The sequence below is a fragment of the Camelina sativa genome, chromosome 4 (genome assembly GCF_030686135.1).
Source record: "Camelina sativa cultivar CO46 ecotype springtype chromosome 4, ASM3068613v1".
Taxonomy (NCBI): Eukaryota; Viridiplantae; Streptophyta; class Magnoliopsida; order Brassicales; family Brassicaceae; genus Camelina; species Camelina sativa.
This window is the reverse complement of record NC_141883.1, coordinates 23,757,505-23,770,981: the sequence shown is the minus strand read 5'-3', so window position 1 is coordinate 23,770,981 and position 13,477 is coordinate 23,757,505. Positions and strand designations below refer to the sequence as shown.

At 31.9% G+C, this 13,477-nt stretch overlaps 2 protein-coding genes and 1 pseudogene across 3 annotated transcripts; 2 read left to right on the top strand and 1 right to left on the bottom strand.

Annotated features, from left to right (window-relative positions):
• Window positions 1–219: 219 nt before the first annotated feature.
• On the top strand, window positions 220–2,478 carry LOC147946125 (uncharacterized; annotated as a pseudogene).
• A 6,115-nt stretch (window positions 2,479–8,593) lies between these two features.
• Window positions 8,594–11,950, top strand: LOC104781350 (amino acid transporter AVT1B). Of its 2 annotated transcripts, none has more exons than XM_087511464.1 (12): window positions 8,594–8,954; window positions 9,045–9,328; window positions 9,596–9,810; window positions 9,926–9,949; window positions 10,313–10,493; window positions 10,583–10,802; window positions 10,889–11,024; window positions 11,111–11,130; window positions 11,246–11,391; window positions 11,470–11,513; window positions 11,607–11,669; window positions 11,758–11,950. In XM_087511464.1, exons 1-12 carry the CDS (start codon window positions 8,761–8,763, stop codon window positions 11,854–11,856), a joined length of 1,626 nt encoding a protein of 541 aa, XP_087367590.1. In that variant the 5' UTR covers window positions 8,594–8,760; the 3' UTR covers window positions 11,857–11,950. The 2 variants fall into 2 exon arrangements, with proteins under 2 accessions (XP_087367590.1, XP_087367589.1); XM_087511463.1 differs by having other exon boundaries at window positions 11,111–11,134; window positions 11,250–11,391.
• On the bottom strand, window positions 11,919–13,410 carry LOC104781351 (uncharacterized). The gene is made up of 2 exons (XM_010506007.2): window positions 13,180–13,410; window positions 11,919–12,594 (listed from the first exon to the last, which is right to left on the bottom strand). The coding sequence occupies exons 1-2, from the start codon at window positions 13,256–13,258 to the stop codon at window positions 12,101–12,103; spliced, it is 573 nt and encodes a 190-aa protein (XP_010504309.2). The 5' UTR covers window positions 13,259–13,410; the 3' UTR covers window positions 11,919–12,100.
• Window positions 13,411–13,477: the final 67 nt, after the last annotated feature.

The window sequence follows — 13,477 nt, the reverse complement described above, 5'->3', positions numbered from 1 at the left end:
CTATTTTCGAGAAATTCAAGTTTTTTCGCATATGGGGGGGGGGGGGGGGGGGACAATTAACTTTTTTTTAAAAAAATTACCATTAAAATAGAAAATTAAATTTGAGTAGAAAATAGACAAACTGTAGGCCCATTATTAATATGAAGCCCATTATAAACCGTTTCCAGCCTCCCCTATATATTATATGCGGGCGTTGATATTTTTTTGTTCGCTTCAATTATGGAACCCTATTCGATATCGAGATCCAACCTTTCGGAACGATTACGTCCGTGTTCCTCTCTCTCTCTCTGAAGCGTATCTGCTGTTTCTAGATTAAAAAAAGACCTTACTGCAATTTGCTTTCCCAATTTTGGATTTTCTCGTTTTAGGTTTTCTTAAGATACGACGAAATATCCTACGCGGGAGCAGGCTAGGGCTGTAACATCGGTGTTTTGGGACATCAATCTGTGTCCGGTTCCCTCTGGCTTTGATCCTAGTCGGGTCCGTCCGTGTATTAAACAGTATTTCGAGAATCGTGGTTACTCTCATCTTGTCACCATCACTGCTGTTGGCGTACTAGCAGACGTCCCCGCTCGCGTCCTTAGAAGTGTCTTTTCCAGTGGAATCTCTCTCATTAACGTCCCCTACGGTTCAGGTTCTTCAGACACTAGCGGGGTTGTTTGTGCGTTTGCCGAGAATAATCCACCTTCTGAAGCTAATATAATGGTCATATCCGATCCGAATATCTTCACTGGTGTTTCTGACTACCTAGGTTATACGGGACACCACCTTCTTGAGCCATGTCCCTATGAGTCTCTTCAAAGCCTTCTTGAGCAAGATTCAGGGGCACCTGATGAGGAAACAGTTGAATCTGCCTTGTGGGATTGCCTTGTCTGCCAGCGTGATCCTCCTAGCCATGTCTTTGAGGATCTCTTCACGCATCTCCGTGGTGAAGAACATGAAGAGTTACTTCAAAAACGGATCACACTTGATAACGGTGATGATGTAGACTTCGCTCCCCCAGCTGGTTCTCGACGGGATCCTTTCATGACGTGGGACTGGTGTCCTCTGTATTCAGGACCAAGGGTGGCAAAGCAGGAGGCTGTAACATTTGTCTTTTGGGACATCAATACGTATCCTGTTCCCTGTTGCTCTGATGTTCCTCTGGTTGCTCCGTGCATTAAACGGTTTTTGGTGGAGGAAGGATACTTTGGTCCTTGCTTCATCATTGCCGCTGGCCTGTTAACAGACGTCCCTGTTGACATCCTGAGGGCACTCTCTTCCTGTGGAATCACTCTCACCAATCTCCCCTACGGTTTTTCCTCAGACATTGTGCGTCTCCTTTTTGAGTTCATCCACACCCATGAAGTTCCAGCTAATTTTATGGTCATATCCGTTGCAAGAATCCACGAGGTTTATGATCGATACCTAAAATTGTGACAACCTTCTTCCGCCGTTTCCATATGCTTCTCTTCAAAGCTTTCTTCCGGCAGAGTCAGGGGGGGGCACTTGAGGAGTATACGTGCAGCAGTGAAACTGGGGAATCTTCCTACTGGTTTTGCTCACTTTGCTACCCTGCTCTTGCTTACAAAGGCTTTGATAATTTCGCCACGCATATCTCTAGTGCTCAACATCGATCCCAGTTGTTGGACCCGTTGCCTATAAGTGAGTGTGATGAGAAAAGCAAGAAAGGCTGTAACTTATGTCTTTTGGGACATCATCACGTGTCCGTTACCCCCTTCCTTTGATCCTCGTCTGGTCGGTCCGAGTATTAAAGACTTTTTGGAGAGAAGTGGCTACTCTGGTACTGTCAAGATCACTGCCGTGGGAGCACTAACAGACGTCCCTCATGACATCTTGAGAGGACTCTTTTACGGTGGAATCTCTCTTGAGAGCAACTCCGGTTGCAATACCATTGCGATTTGGCTTACTGAGTATGCTCTTGACAATCCATCTCCAGCTAATTTTATGGTCATATGTGATGGGGAAAAAATCGAGAGTAGTTTTCTGTTCCTAAGTATGGAGGGGAAATCCAACCTACTTCAATATGATTCCGTTGAAAGCTTTCTTCCGACAGTGTTTCTTGATGAGGAGGATAAGCGCAAGCGCAGTGAAAAGGGTGAATATGCCGGTTGTGTTTGCTCAGATTGCTGCCCTGGCGATGTTGAGGAAGACTTTGAAAAATTCTCCACGTATCTCTCTAGTAGGGCTCATAAACGGAGGATGTTGGACTTTTTGCCTTACAATGTTCGGTTTTCTCGTCAGGAGGATGCTTCCTACCATGGTGGCGATGATTCCAACATTGTAGGGAAAGTACAAGAAACGGAAGGCGTGAACAAGAAGAAGAACAAGATCACGAGGAACAAGAAGATGAAGAAGAACATGAACATGAAGAAGAAGAAGAAGAAGTCCCTTGGTGTTGGTTATTTTCTGAGGCCTACGGTATGTTGAATGGTTTGTTCTACCTCTAGCTACGATGTGCTTATTTGTCAAGTCTCGTTTTTATTATTATTAATAATTATACTTCTTAGGTTCACTATGTGTGTATTCGGCAAAAGATAGGTTAACTTGTACTATTTTTCGTACTGGTAACTATTATAAAAACAAAATGAACAATCTCGAATAGAATAAACAATTTTTAAGGAATTAAAAAAAAATTTTTAAAAAATGAATTAAATAGTAAATGGTAACCAAACAATAAAAATATCTTTTTAAATATACTAGAACTCAGACTTTCTGCGAGAAAGAAGTATTTTAGAAAAAAAATAATTTAAATTTAAAATTTAAAAATATACCTTATAAAATTATTTGAATTTAAAATTTAAAAATATACATTATTAAATTATTTGAATGTAATAGAATAGTTTTAATACAAAAACTGTTACTAAAAACACAATCATCAAAATGAAAACTTATAACAAAAAATATTATGTAGAATAAATGCAACTTTGCAAAACCTATTGTTTAAAGTATTATAAATATAAGATATTTTTATGAAGAATTATGGTAAAGAGCTACAACAAAAAAGATCATTATGACGAAGTGATCCTTACTGAGAATATTGAACTAATGGTTATAACGAGTAATGTAATTTTCTATTAAATAATTATAATTATAAATATATTTAATAAAGAGTGAAACAGTATCAATGGAAAAATAAAAATAAAATACACAACTTTTAAGAACAAAATAAAATAAATTTTCAATATTAAAATAATTTTTAACGAAAAGTGATGATAAATAGACATAACTGTAAATTCTATATTAAGTTTTATTAATTTTTTATATTACTATAATCATTTCTAAATTTTTTGTTAGATTATAGAATAAAATTGAATATTAGATATTAATATTCAAATTATTTAGATTTAACATAAAATGAAAAAATTGTTTCAACAACAATGATTTGTTAGTTATTGATGAAGAGACAAATATATAAAGAGTTCAAAATATATGACTATTTAAATAGACACACCTATTAGAACAAAAAATTGTGATGAAAAAATATGGATAAAATATAGTGAAAAGACACAACTCTACAATGAACAAATACAACTGTTTGAGTATTTTAAAAAGAACAAATAAAACCAACTTTTTTACAAAAAAGTACTACGAAAAGTTTCAACTGTTGTTCTTATTTATTCAGATTGTTATTATTATTTTTAAATATTAAAAAAAATTAACGGAAAGTTAAGATAAATAGACACAACTGTAAATTCAATATTAAATTGTATAAAATTTCTCTATTACTATAATCATTTCTAAAATTTTAGTTAGAATATATTCAATTATCTAGACTCAACATAAAATGGAAAAATTGTTTCAACGAACTTGTTAGTTAGTGATGAAGAGACAAATATAAAGAGAGTTAAAAAAACATGACTATTTAAATAGATACACCTATTAAAACGAAAAATTGTGATGAAAAAAGATAAATTAAATATAGTGAAAAGACACAACTCTACAATGAACAGATACAACCATTTGAATTTTAAAAAACAAATAAAAACATTTTTTTTACGAAAATATACTACGAAAAATTGCAACTGTTATATGTGCACTTGATTATTCCTACAAACTCATATAAACTGCTTTTAAATAGAAGACATCTTTATTACCATATTCAAAAGTCAAATCCAAAAGCTTATTATATAATCCATTTAACTCTTCGAAAAAGACTCTAGGTATAAAATTAACTAAAAGTTGTAAATTCGATTCATCATTCCAATAATCTTTTGTTAAATCAAGAATTGGAGGAATCTCTTTACTTTTAAAAGAATGAATGCTAGAGAATAATTTAGAGAGGTGTAAAAATCGTTGAGATTGAAATTTTATATTATTTGGTGTCATGGTAAAAAAATGAAAACAGTTCAAACAGACAAATATATAGATTTCAAAATATATGAATATTCGAATAGACAAAGCTCTACAATGAGCAGTTGCAACTTTACAAAAAAACCGTTACAATGAACAAATGCAACTTTTTGTTAAACACATAATTTAAATTTTCTACAGATTTTTTGGAAGATTATCCAAAAGGTACGATTGAAAAACACAACTTTTGGTGGCATTTATTCGGATTATTACCATATTGAAAAGTCAAATCCAAAAACTCACTATGTAATCCATCAGATTCTTGGAAAAACACTCTAGGTATTTTCATTAAACTTTTATATTTAAAATTAACTAAAAGATTTAAATTAGATTCATCATTCCAAAAATCTTTTGTTAAATCAACAATTAGAGGAATTTCTTGACTTTTAAAAGAATGAATGCTAGAAAATAATTTAGAAAAATGTATAATCCGTTGAGATTGAAATTTTAGTTGATTTTGTGTCATATCAAAAAAATGAAAACAGTTCAAACAAACAAATATATATATATATTTCAAAAGATATGAATGTTCTAATCAACACAACTTTAAAGTGAACAGTTGTAACTTTTCATAAATAACCGTTTCAATGATCCATCACGACTTTTCAGAAAATATCCAAAAGGTACGATTGAAAAAACGCAACTGTTGGTCGCATTTATTCGGATTGTTATTATTATATAGTTTTGTGTCATGACAAAAAAAATGAAAACAGTTCAAACAGACAAATATATATAGATTTCAAAAGATACGAATGTTCCAATCAACACAACTTTACAGTGAACAGTTGTAATTTTTCATAAATAACCGTTTTAATGATCCATCACGACTTTTCAGAAATATCTAGAAGGTGCGCTTGAAAGAACGCAATTGTTGGTCGCATTTATTCAGATTGTTATTATTATATAAGTTAAATATTAAATAAATCAAATTCAATGATAATATTAATACTACTTCTAATGTATATACAATGAATTTTACATTTGTTTTTTTTTTAATTGTAAATTAAATTTTAGATATGTCATATTAAATATTAATATTTAATATTAACCTACAATTCAATTTTAAAGGTAATTTAAAATATTTTTAGTTTTTATTTATGATATAAACATGAGTCTCCTAAATTTATTTTACTATTCATATATGGTTTTCAAATAGCCTTAAGATTAGTTTAACATGAAATTCATATCAAAATTATTTTTTTCTGTTATTACATTATGAAAATATAAAATTATAATATTAAAAAATTGAATATTATTAATAAACTTATTTTTTATTTATTTTAAAATAAAAAAACGAATTTTAATATTTGTTTTTTTTTCTGTTCCATTTGTGCCTCATCAATTTTGGGGAGGAACACTTTTGTTCTATTATTCCTTATTTCTTTAAGAATGCAGAGGAATGTAAAGGAAAAAATTTTACTATCAAATAGTAAAAAAATTGTGGAATAAAGAGAAATATCACATTTTTCCTCATTCTTTTCCTAAAATGTGGTCACCAATTGAAGCCTAAGTATACTTGTTAAATGCACTATGTTCGTGTGAATGGAGATCGAACATAGTAACCCCGGTTTTGGATGATAAATTAAAAAGATTTATAAGATGGAAGAACTATCATCTTTGTAATGCCGACTTATATAGACAATAGTAAAAAAAACAATTATACAGATATAACTGTAGCAGTTTTATAAAATAAATCTCGGAGTTAGATTTATTTACAGTCATGCCATCATATTTGATGTTAAAGCCACTAATTTGTTATTCAAAATATTCACTAATGTATTTAATTCATGATTCTATTTAAAATTATAAAAAAAAACAATTAAAGGCAATATTTTTTTAAATTTTAAATTTGATTCTCCATTTATCTTTGTTTGCTTTTATTTTTTATATTTTGAATCATCATTTAATACATGAATTTATTAAAAAAAAACAATTTTTTTTGCATATACTATGACTCAAATTTTAAAAAACGGACATATATAACTCTATTAATATAAATGGTGTGTTGACCAAGTCACATTGGCTAAAATGTTTAGATAATAATTCAAAGTCTTATTATATATAAAATCAAAATAAATCTAAATCCGAATAAGCCGGAAGCTTCACTAAGAAGAATCCAAATTTAAATTTTTTATATGATTAGTTTGGTTTATAAAGTTGATTTTTGTTTTAATTCAACCCTATATAGTAGAACTAAAAATTGATATATCTAAAATTAATAGTGTTTCTAAAATTATGAATATTTAAACATATTAAAAGTTTAAAATAATACAGATGGGTTATATTGCATGACGGTTTGTATGATGGAACGGATTTGAATCGATATTACTATAAATTAAAGTATCATTAATCTAATACTTAAAACACGAGTTAAACCCTTATTTTACTATTTTTAACAATACTAATATAAGATATGTCGAATAAAATAATTTAATTAGGATTAGAATATGCAATCTTAAAAGTTATTAAATAAACTCCAATAAAATCAGTACATTTCAAAAATAAATCTAAATTTAAAAGTGAATATATATAAATTAAACACATTTATTTTGGAAATACAACATAGAAACAAGTTATATAATTTTTTAAAAAAATTAAATCATGATAATAAAACAAAGGAATTATTTCAAATTTTAAAACTTAGATAAATGACACTGTAAATCAAAATAGAATATATAAAAATTTCACGGTCATAATCTAGTAACATGTATAATAATAGAGAATTTATTAAAAATATTCTTTTTGGGATACCCTGTTTCAAAAATATCATCTTTTTTTTAACATTTTCATTTTTACTCTCTTTTAGATAATTTTAATGTGTTAAATTAATTTTTAGAATTTTTATTTTTAGGTTTGGGTTCTCATTGTACATTTAGTATATAGTTTTGAGGAGTTAGGGTTTAGTATTTGGAGTTTAGTATTTAGAATTTAGTTATTTTATTCATAGAAAAGGGGTATTTTTGAAAATGACAAACATGAAAGACTATTTTAAAAAAATGACTTAGAAAAAAGGGTATTTTTGAAAATCATTGTTATAGCATGTTGTTGAAAAAAATTGGTTTGCTTATTATCCTTTTGTTTTGTTGTAAAAGTGTAAATATCATGTCCCGAGCAACAAACAAACCATTAGGAATAAGATCATGCGGCCTTTTTTTGTTTACTTTTTTTATTACTATTATTAAAGTGATACTTTATCACGAATCAAATCTCAAAACATTTTTTTTTTTTTGGTTTATTGATGTTAAACATTTCTAAGATCTAGTAACGACTAATCAATCAGACACTACAATACAACTTCATATAATCATACTAATAAAAGTTTCGGGATCGGTGTTCCGTGTTTGCATATGTCAAGCTTATCGCCTATTACACAGATAAACATGACCCATCATATATAGATCATAATGCACAAGTGTGAAGTAATCCCAAAACAACCAGTTACGTGATACATCTACTTGGCAAAATAATTGAAAACAACTATAATGAACAAAATCAGCATGTGAGGATGTAAGATATTTTTATATAGCTGGAAGCGGCGAATAAAAAGAGATTAAATGTGGGCATGTTCTTTTTTCTGTTTTTCATCAAATATGGACATGTTCTTGAGTTCTGGTGCCATTCTACCATAACAAACTTCCAAATTTTCACAAAAACAGATCCACACACCCATGTGGACGTGGTTCTACCCTCGCCAATAAGGTTTTTTTTTTTTTTTTAAATGTTGTTCTAATAAAAAAACATTGCATACCTAAAATACGAATATCTGAGTCTTATATATATATATATATAAGAAGCATTGTATTAAAATGAAGGAGACGGTTGATATAATTATTTGTGTGTATTTAAAGTTTATGAAGCTTTACTACTAATTTGTGTGTATGTATATCTCTTATTAATTATATAATTCTTAATATAATTAATTATCTCTAGTGACAAAGAAATAAACTTTATTGTTAAAAATAAAAATAATAGCCTAGCCAACTTATTTATTATTGATTATTACAAGAAACAAGTTAATTGGAAGGAAATGTTGAAAAAAAAAATATTTATTACCACTTTGAACTATTAATATTTAGAATGATATAAGAATTTATTTTTTCTTAATATATCATTATTTCTCATACTCATAGAAGGATAATGCGTCGATTTTAGATATTGTACTATATAGTAGTTACAAACTTGACCTAACCATGGTTAAACTCTTGATATATATGAATGACTCACGTTTCAACGGCTCTTTACTCCTCTAGTTGTCCTCGACAAAGTTTTTCGTTTTGTCCTTTCACTCCCTTAGACTCCTACTTTGTGAATCCATTTTTTTGTTTTGTTTGTTTCTTGTGTGTAATTTAATTAAAGATTCTCTGAAACCTTAATAGCATCCATAAATTGGATAAGGATTGTGTGAGAATGAATCACTCAACTTCTGATCAGAGCCTCTACCTTGAGAGCGAAGAAGGAGACGACGAGAGAAAGAACTTGTCTGACCATGAAGACGATGATGGAAGTCTTTCTGATTCTTCTCATGACGCTTACAATCAAAAGCATCATGATCATCACTCTAAAGCTAGCCCATACTCAACCGCATGGCCAAAGAGTTATAGGTATATACATATTATTATTCTTTAAATTTGTTACACTTTTGATTTTGTCATCTTCACCAATTTTATGAAAACTCATGTTAAATGTTTCAGGCAGTCGATTGATCTGTATGGAAGTCTACCATCACCCAATTTGGGTTTTCTGGCTAATTCTTCAATGTCGAGATTAGGAAGCTCTTTCTTGTCTTCCACCATGACAAGAAGACATACTCCAGAAACATTACCTTGTACTGTTACAAAACCTCTGCTAGTAGATGAGGAAGCACCAAAGCATAAACGTAGCTCTCATTTCCTGCTTCCGTCCAAACCATCATCCATGGTGTCTCATGAAATGGCAATCGCCAAAGATAGCTCGTTTGGACAGGCTGTTCTTAATGGTGAGTTTCATCACTATACTCAATTATGCTTTAAAATTTTTATTTTATTCTAAAGTGATAACTTGTAGTTATATACTAATTAAATAAGAGATCTAACATTAACATTTGCCCGGGATGATTCAAAAAGTGATCCACTACTTACAGACAATACAAACAAAACTTGTGAATGGTGGACAAAAAACAATCTGACTAGTTTGCTCTGTTCTCACTGACACTAAACCTTATTTAGTTAAAATTCTCTGAGTGAGGACATACATGTGTGTGCAGGAGTGAATGTTTTATGTGGGGTTGGAATATTGTCAACACCATATGCTGTGAAGGAAGGAGGATGGTTAGGACTTTTCATTCTCTTTGCATTTGGTATCCTCTGTTTTTACACCGGTTTGCTTCTGCGTTACTGCCTTGACAGCCACCCTGACATCCAGACCTATCCCGATATTGGCCATGCTGCTTTTGGTTCCTTCGGTCGCATCCTTGTCTCAGTAAGTAGCTGATGAAACTCATCATTTACATAATAAACTTTTCAGGTTTATTATTTTTAGATATCAGTAATGTCATGCTTTCTAATTTCCTCTTTTTTTTTGGCTTTGGTTGCAGATAATACTTTATCTGGAGCTATATGTAAGTACAACTTGCAATATCTCCAATAGTTTGCTTTATATTTGATAAATACAGACAAAATACAAATTTGTTATTGTTTAACTAGAATGAATCTCTAGTCAAAACATGGGACCACATGGTAGAGTAGACATTAGACAACACCTTTGGCCAGGGTCCATATATCTTGTTTCCCTCTCTCTTGTTTCATTGATGGAGCATTTGGTTTTTCTTTTCTTTTTTTATATAAGTTGAAAAATCATTAACCACACTGCAAATACGACAGAAAATTCCACAATTGCTTTGTCTTCTTAGATGAATTCTGAATGTTCTTTTATATAAAGTTAGTTGCACAAAGTTTGATATATATGTTTTATGTGCATGCAGGCTATGAGTGTTGAATACATCATTTTGGAAAGTGATAATCTTTCATCTATGTTTCCAAATGCCAGTCTAAGTATTGGAGGGTTACACTTAGATGCACCTCATCTATTTGCTCTGCTTACCACCCTAGCTGTTCTCCCAACCGTTTGGCTTCGAGATCTCAGCATGCTAAGTTACATTTCAGGTATAAAACATCAAATTTAATAGTTATCTTTTGAGGATTCATTTTTTGATGTACAAACCTTATAATGATTTCTATACTTAATCTTGCAGTTGGAGGGGTGATTGCATCAGTGTTGGTGGTTTTGTGCTTGTTTTGGATTGGTTTGGTTGATGATGTTGGGATTCACAGCAAAGGAACTCCTTTAAACCTTGCAACATTACCGGTTTCTGTAGGACTATATGGTTACTGCTACTCAGGACATGGTGTTTTCCCTAATATTTATACCTCTATGGCCAAACCCTCTCAGTTTCCTGCTGTTCTCTTGACATGGTAATCTTATAACACATTAGAATTCTATATATGTAACAAAGTCTTACATTGTTTCTTGAAGTTTTGTATTTGGTATTTTTTCGCAGTTTTGGAATTTGTACTCTGATGTATGCGGGTGTAGCTGTTATGGGATATAGCATGTTTGGAGAATTAACAGAATCACAATTTACTCTTAACATGCCTCAAGATTTGGTTGCATCTAAGATTGCTTTATGGACTACAGTAAGTTTTTTCTTTTCATATTTCCTCTGCTTATTTCTGGTTAGACTTTATGGATCATCTAATACATTTCTCATGCTTTTTTGCAGGTAGTTAATCCATTTACCAAATATCCTTTCTCAAGAAATATTCAGAAACTTTTCACTTATTTCCTCTGTAGTTTTTTCATTAGCTTATATGCTTAACACTGTAAAAATTATGTGGCCTTAACGGAAAGAAAGCACATATGCTTTGACAATATCTCCAGTTGCTATGAGCCTTGAGGAGTTAATACCATCAAACCATGGGAAGTCACGTTTCTACGCAATCGCCATTAGAAGTGCATTAGTCTTCTCTACTTTGCTCGTTGGTCTTGCGATTCCCTTCTTCGGTAAGGAAAATATGTTTCACTTCTTTTGCAATTATAGATTCGTTTAATAGTGATATGAGACACTCAAAAAATTTGCAGGCCTTGTGATGTCATTGATTGGATCTTTCTTGACAATGCTCATTGTAAGTTACATATTGTTTCATCCTTTTCTGGTTATGCTAAGCAAATCCATATTTTGCAATTTCATATAAGCCTGACAATTTTTCTGGACACAGACGCTGATATTACCACCTGCTTGTTTCTTGAGCATCGTAAGGAGTAAAGTAACCCCTACTCAGGTATGGCCTGCTCACTTTTTGGTAGCCAAACCAAAAATCAGATTTCTTCATACTGAAATCGCAATAACGTCCTGTGGTGTATTTGTAGATGATGGTCTGCATCTTAATTATGATAGTAGGAGCAGTATGTTCAGCAATTGGCACATATTCAGCTCTAGCAAAGATCATTGAGAAGTTGAACACCTAAAACTGATCAACCCTGAGATTTTTAATCATTTTGTCTTTCTTGAGATTTTTGTTCGTGTCCTAAAAATCAGTAGAAACTCTCAATTTATATGAAACATTCCAAACACATAACAGGATAACGTCTTCTGCATTTGAACATACCAAACAGTGAACTACCAGAATAGATAATACTACTGGAACATAATTTTGAAGGTCCATTCCATAATACTTAATTAGCAAAAAGCAAACAAGAGCTCTCTCTCTCTCTATTCGGTGGACATGTTTCCGCCAGCTAAATCTTCAGGTGTTAAGTTAAGAGAATCCATTGATCCTCTCTTGAATTCTTCCCCACGAGAAGCAAGAAAGTCCTCCACGCTTCCTGGTTCCCCAAACCAACCACGACGGTCTGCAATCAAATGTAGATTATCACAACCTCCACATCGTACCACCACAACACCTTTCTCATATGATTCTCGGCTCGCCATCTTCATAGATCTTGTTTCACAGACCTTGCAAGTAAAGACCATCATGAAGTCATGCCTCGGGTTAATTTTCAACTGGGACTTGTACTTCACCATCAGGTCCTCAGAGGCTGTCGGAACTTTGGCCGACTCAGTAGCAGAGTTTGAGGAGTTGCAAACATTGGTTACTGAAGCTTCGTTAGCACCACGGGTTACACAGAATTGTCTCTGTAGTAATCTTCCATATCCATTATTCCTGCTGAAGAGTGAGTTTGATAGCGACAACTGCTCTGTTGAGACTATATTTTCATGAAAAAATAACAGAGAAAGATCAATAAAAGTTAACAGTAGTTGTAGTTGCACGCAGCTAAAACAGTCAATACCATAACAGGCCATCATAGAACCTCCTAGGATACATGCTAACCAGGACATATGTAAGTATTAGTCATAACTTAACAATAGAATGCTTTCATAAAAGCTCAAATCAAGAGAAGTATAAGCAGGACACACCCAATGTTCAATACAAAGATATGTACAAGACAAAGCACGTTTATGCGTATTCATAACCTTCAGTTTCTTATAGGCCTTCTCTAAGTCCAAAATGTAACAGAGCAAAGACCGTTTTAGATGTTAATCATGTGTGACTACGAGTACTCATCATCACACTATTGTCTCAAATCCCTAAAGGCTACCAAAACTACCAAATACTAAAATCTCCCTAAAAACTATTACCCAAAAGAGGACAAAGAATCGGAAAAAATCCAATTTTTTTTAAAAACAACACTAAGTTATATGATACGAAGACATGTCCGAAACAGAGCAAAATTAAAGTTTATGCTTTTGGGTAAAAAAAAACAAAATTAGGGAAGAGAAAAAGATGAGACCTTGAGAGAGAGGAATTCGAGGTTGTTGGTTACTGAAGAGAGACAAAGCGCGTCTCATAGCAAGCAACCTAGCCACCATTGATGATCACCTGTTTCTTCTTCTTCTTCTTCTTCTTCGGCGACAAGTTGAGATAGAGAGAGAGAGAAAGTTGAGGACTCGACCCTTGTATTTTCGTGAAATTGTGGAATCGCTACCTTTTTTTTTATTATTAGCGTACAGTACACCGACCTTTTTTAATTTATATTTTAGCCAATATTTATTTTTTTTTACTTGAGGAAAACGAAAATGAAGTTTGTG

Coding starts and splice junctions, on each gene's coding strand:
- LOC104781350 (XM_087511464.1), top strand. CDS start 8,761: ATGAATCACTCAACTTCTGATCAGAGCCTCTACCTTGAGAGCGAAGAA. Junction 9,811..9,925: donor TCGGTCGCATCCTTGTCTCA/GTAAGTAGCTGA, acceptor CTTTGGTTGCAG/ATAATACTTTATCTGGAGCT. Junction 9,950..10,312: donor TACTTTATCTGGAGCTATAT/GTAAGTACAACT, acceptor ATGTGCATGCAG/GCTATGAGTGTTGAATACAT.
- LOC104781351 (XM_010506007.2), bottom strand. CDS start 13,258: ATGGTGGCTAGGTTGCTTGCTATGAGACGCGCTTTGTCTCTCTTCAGT. Junction 12,595..13,179: donor TCGAATTCCTCTCTCTCAAG/GTCTCATCTTTT, acceptor ATGAAAATATAG/TCTCAACAGAGCAGTTGTCG.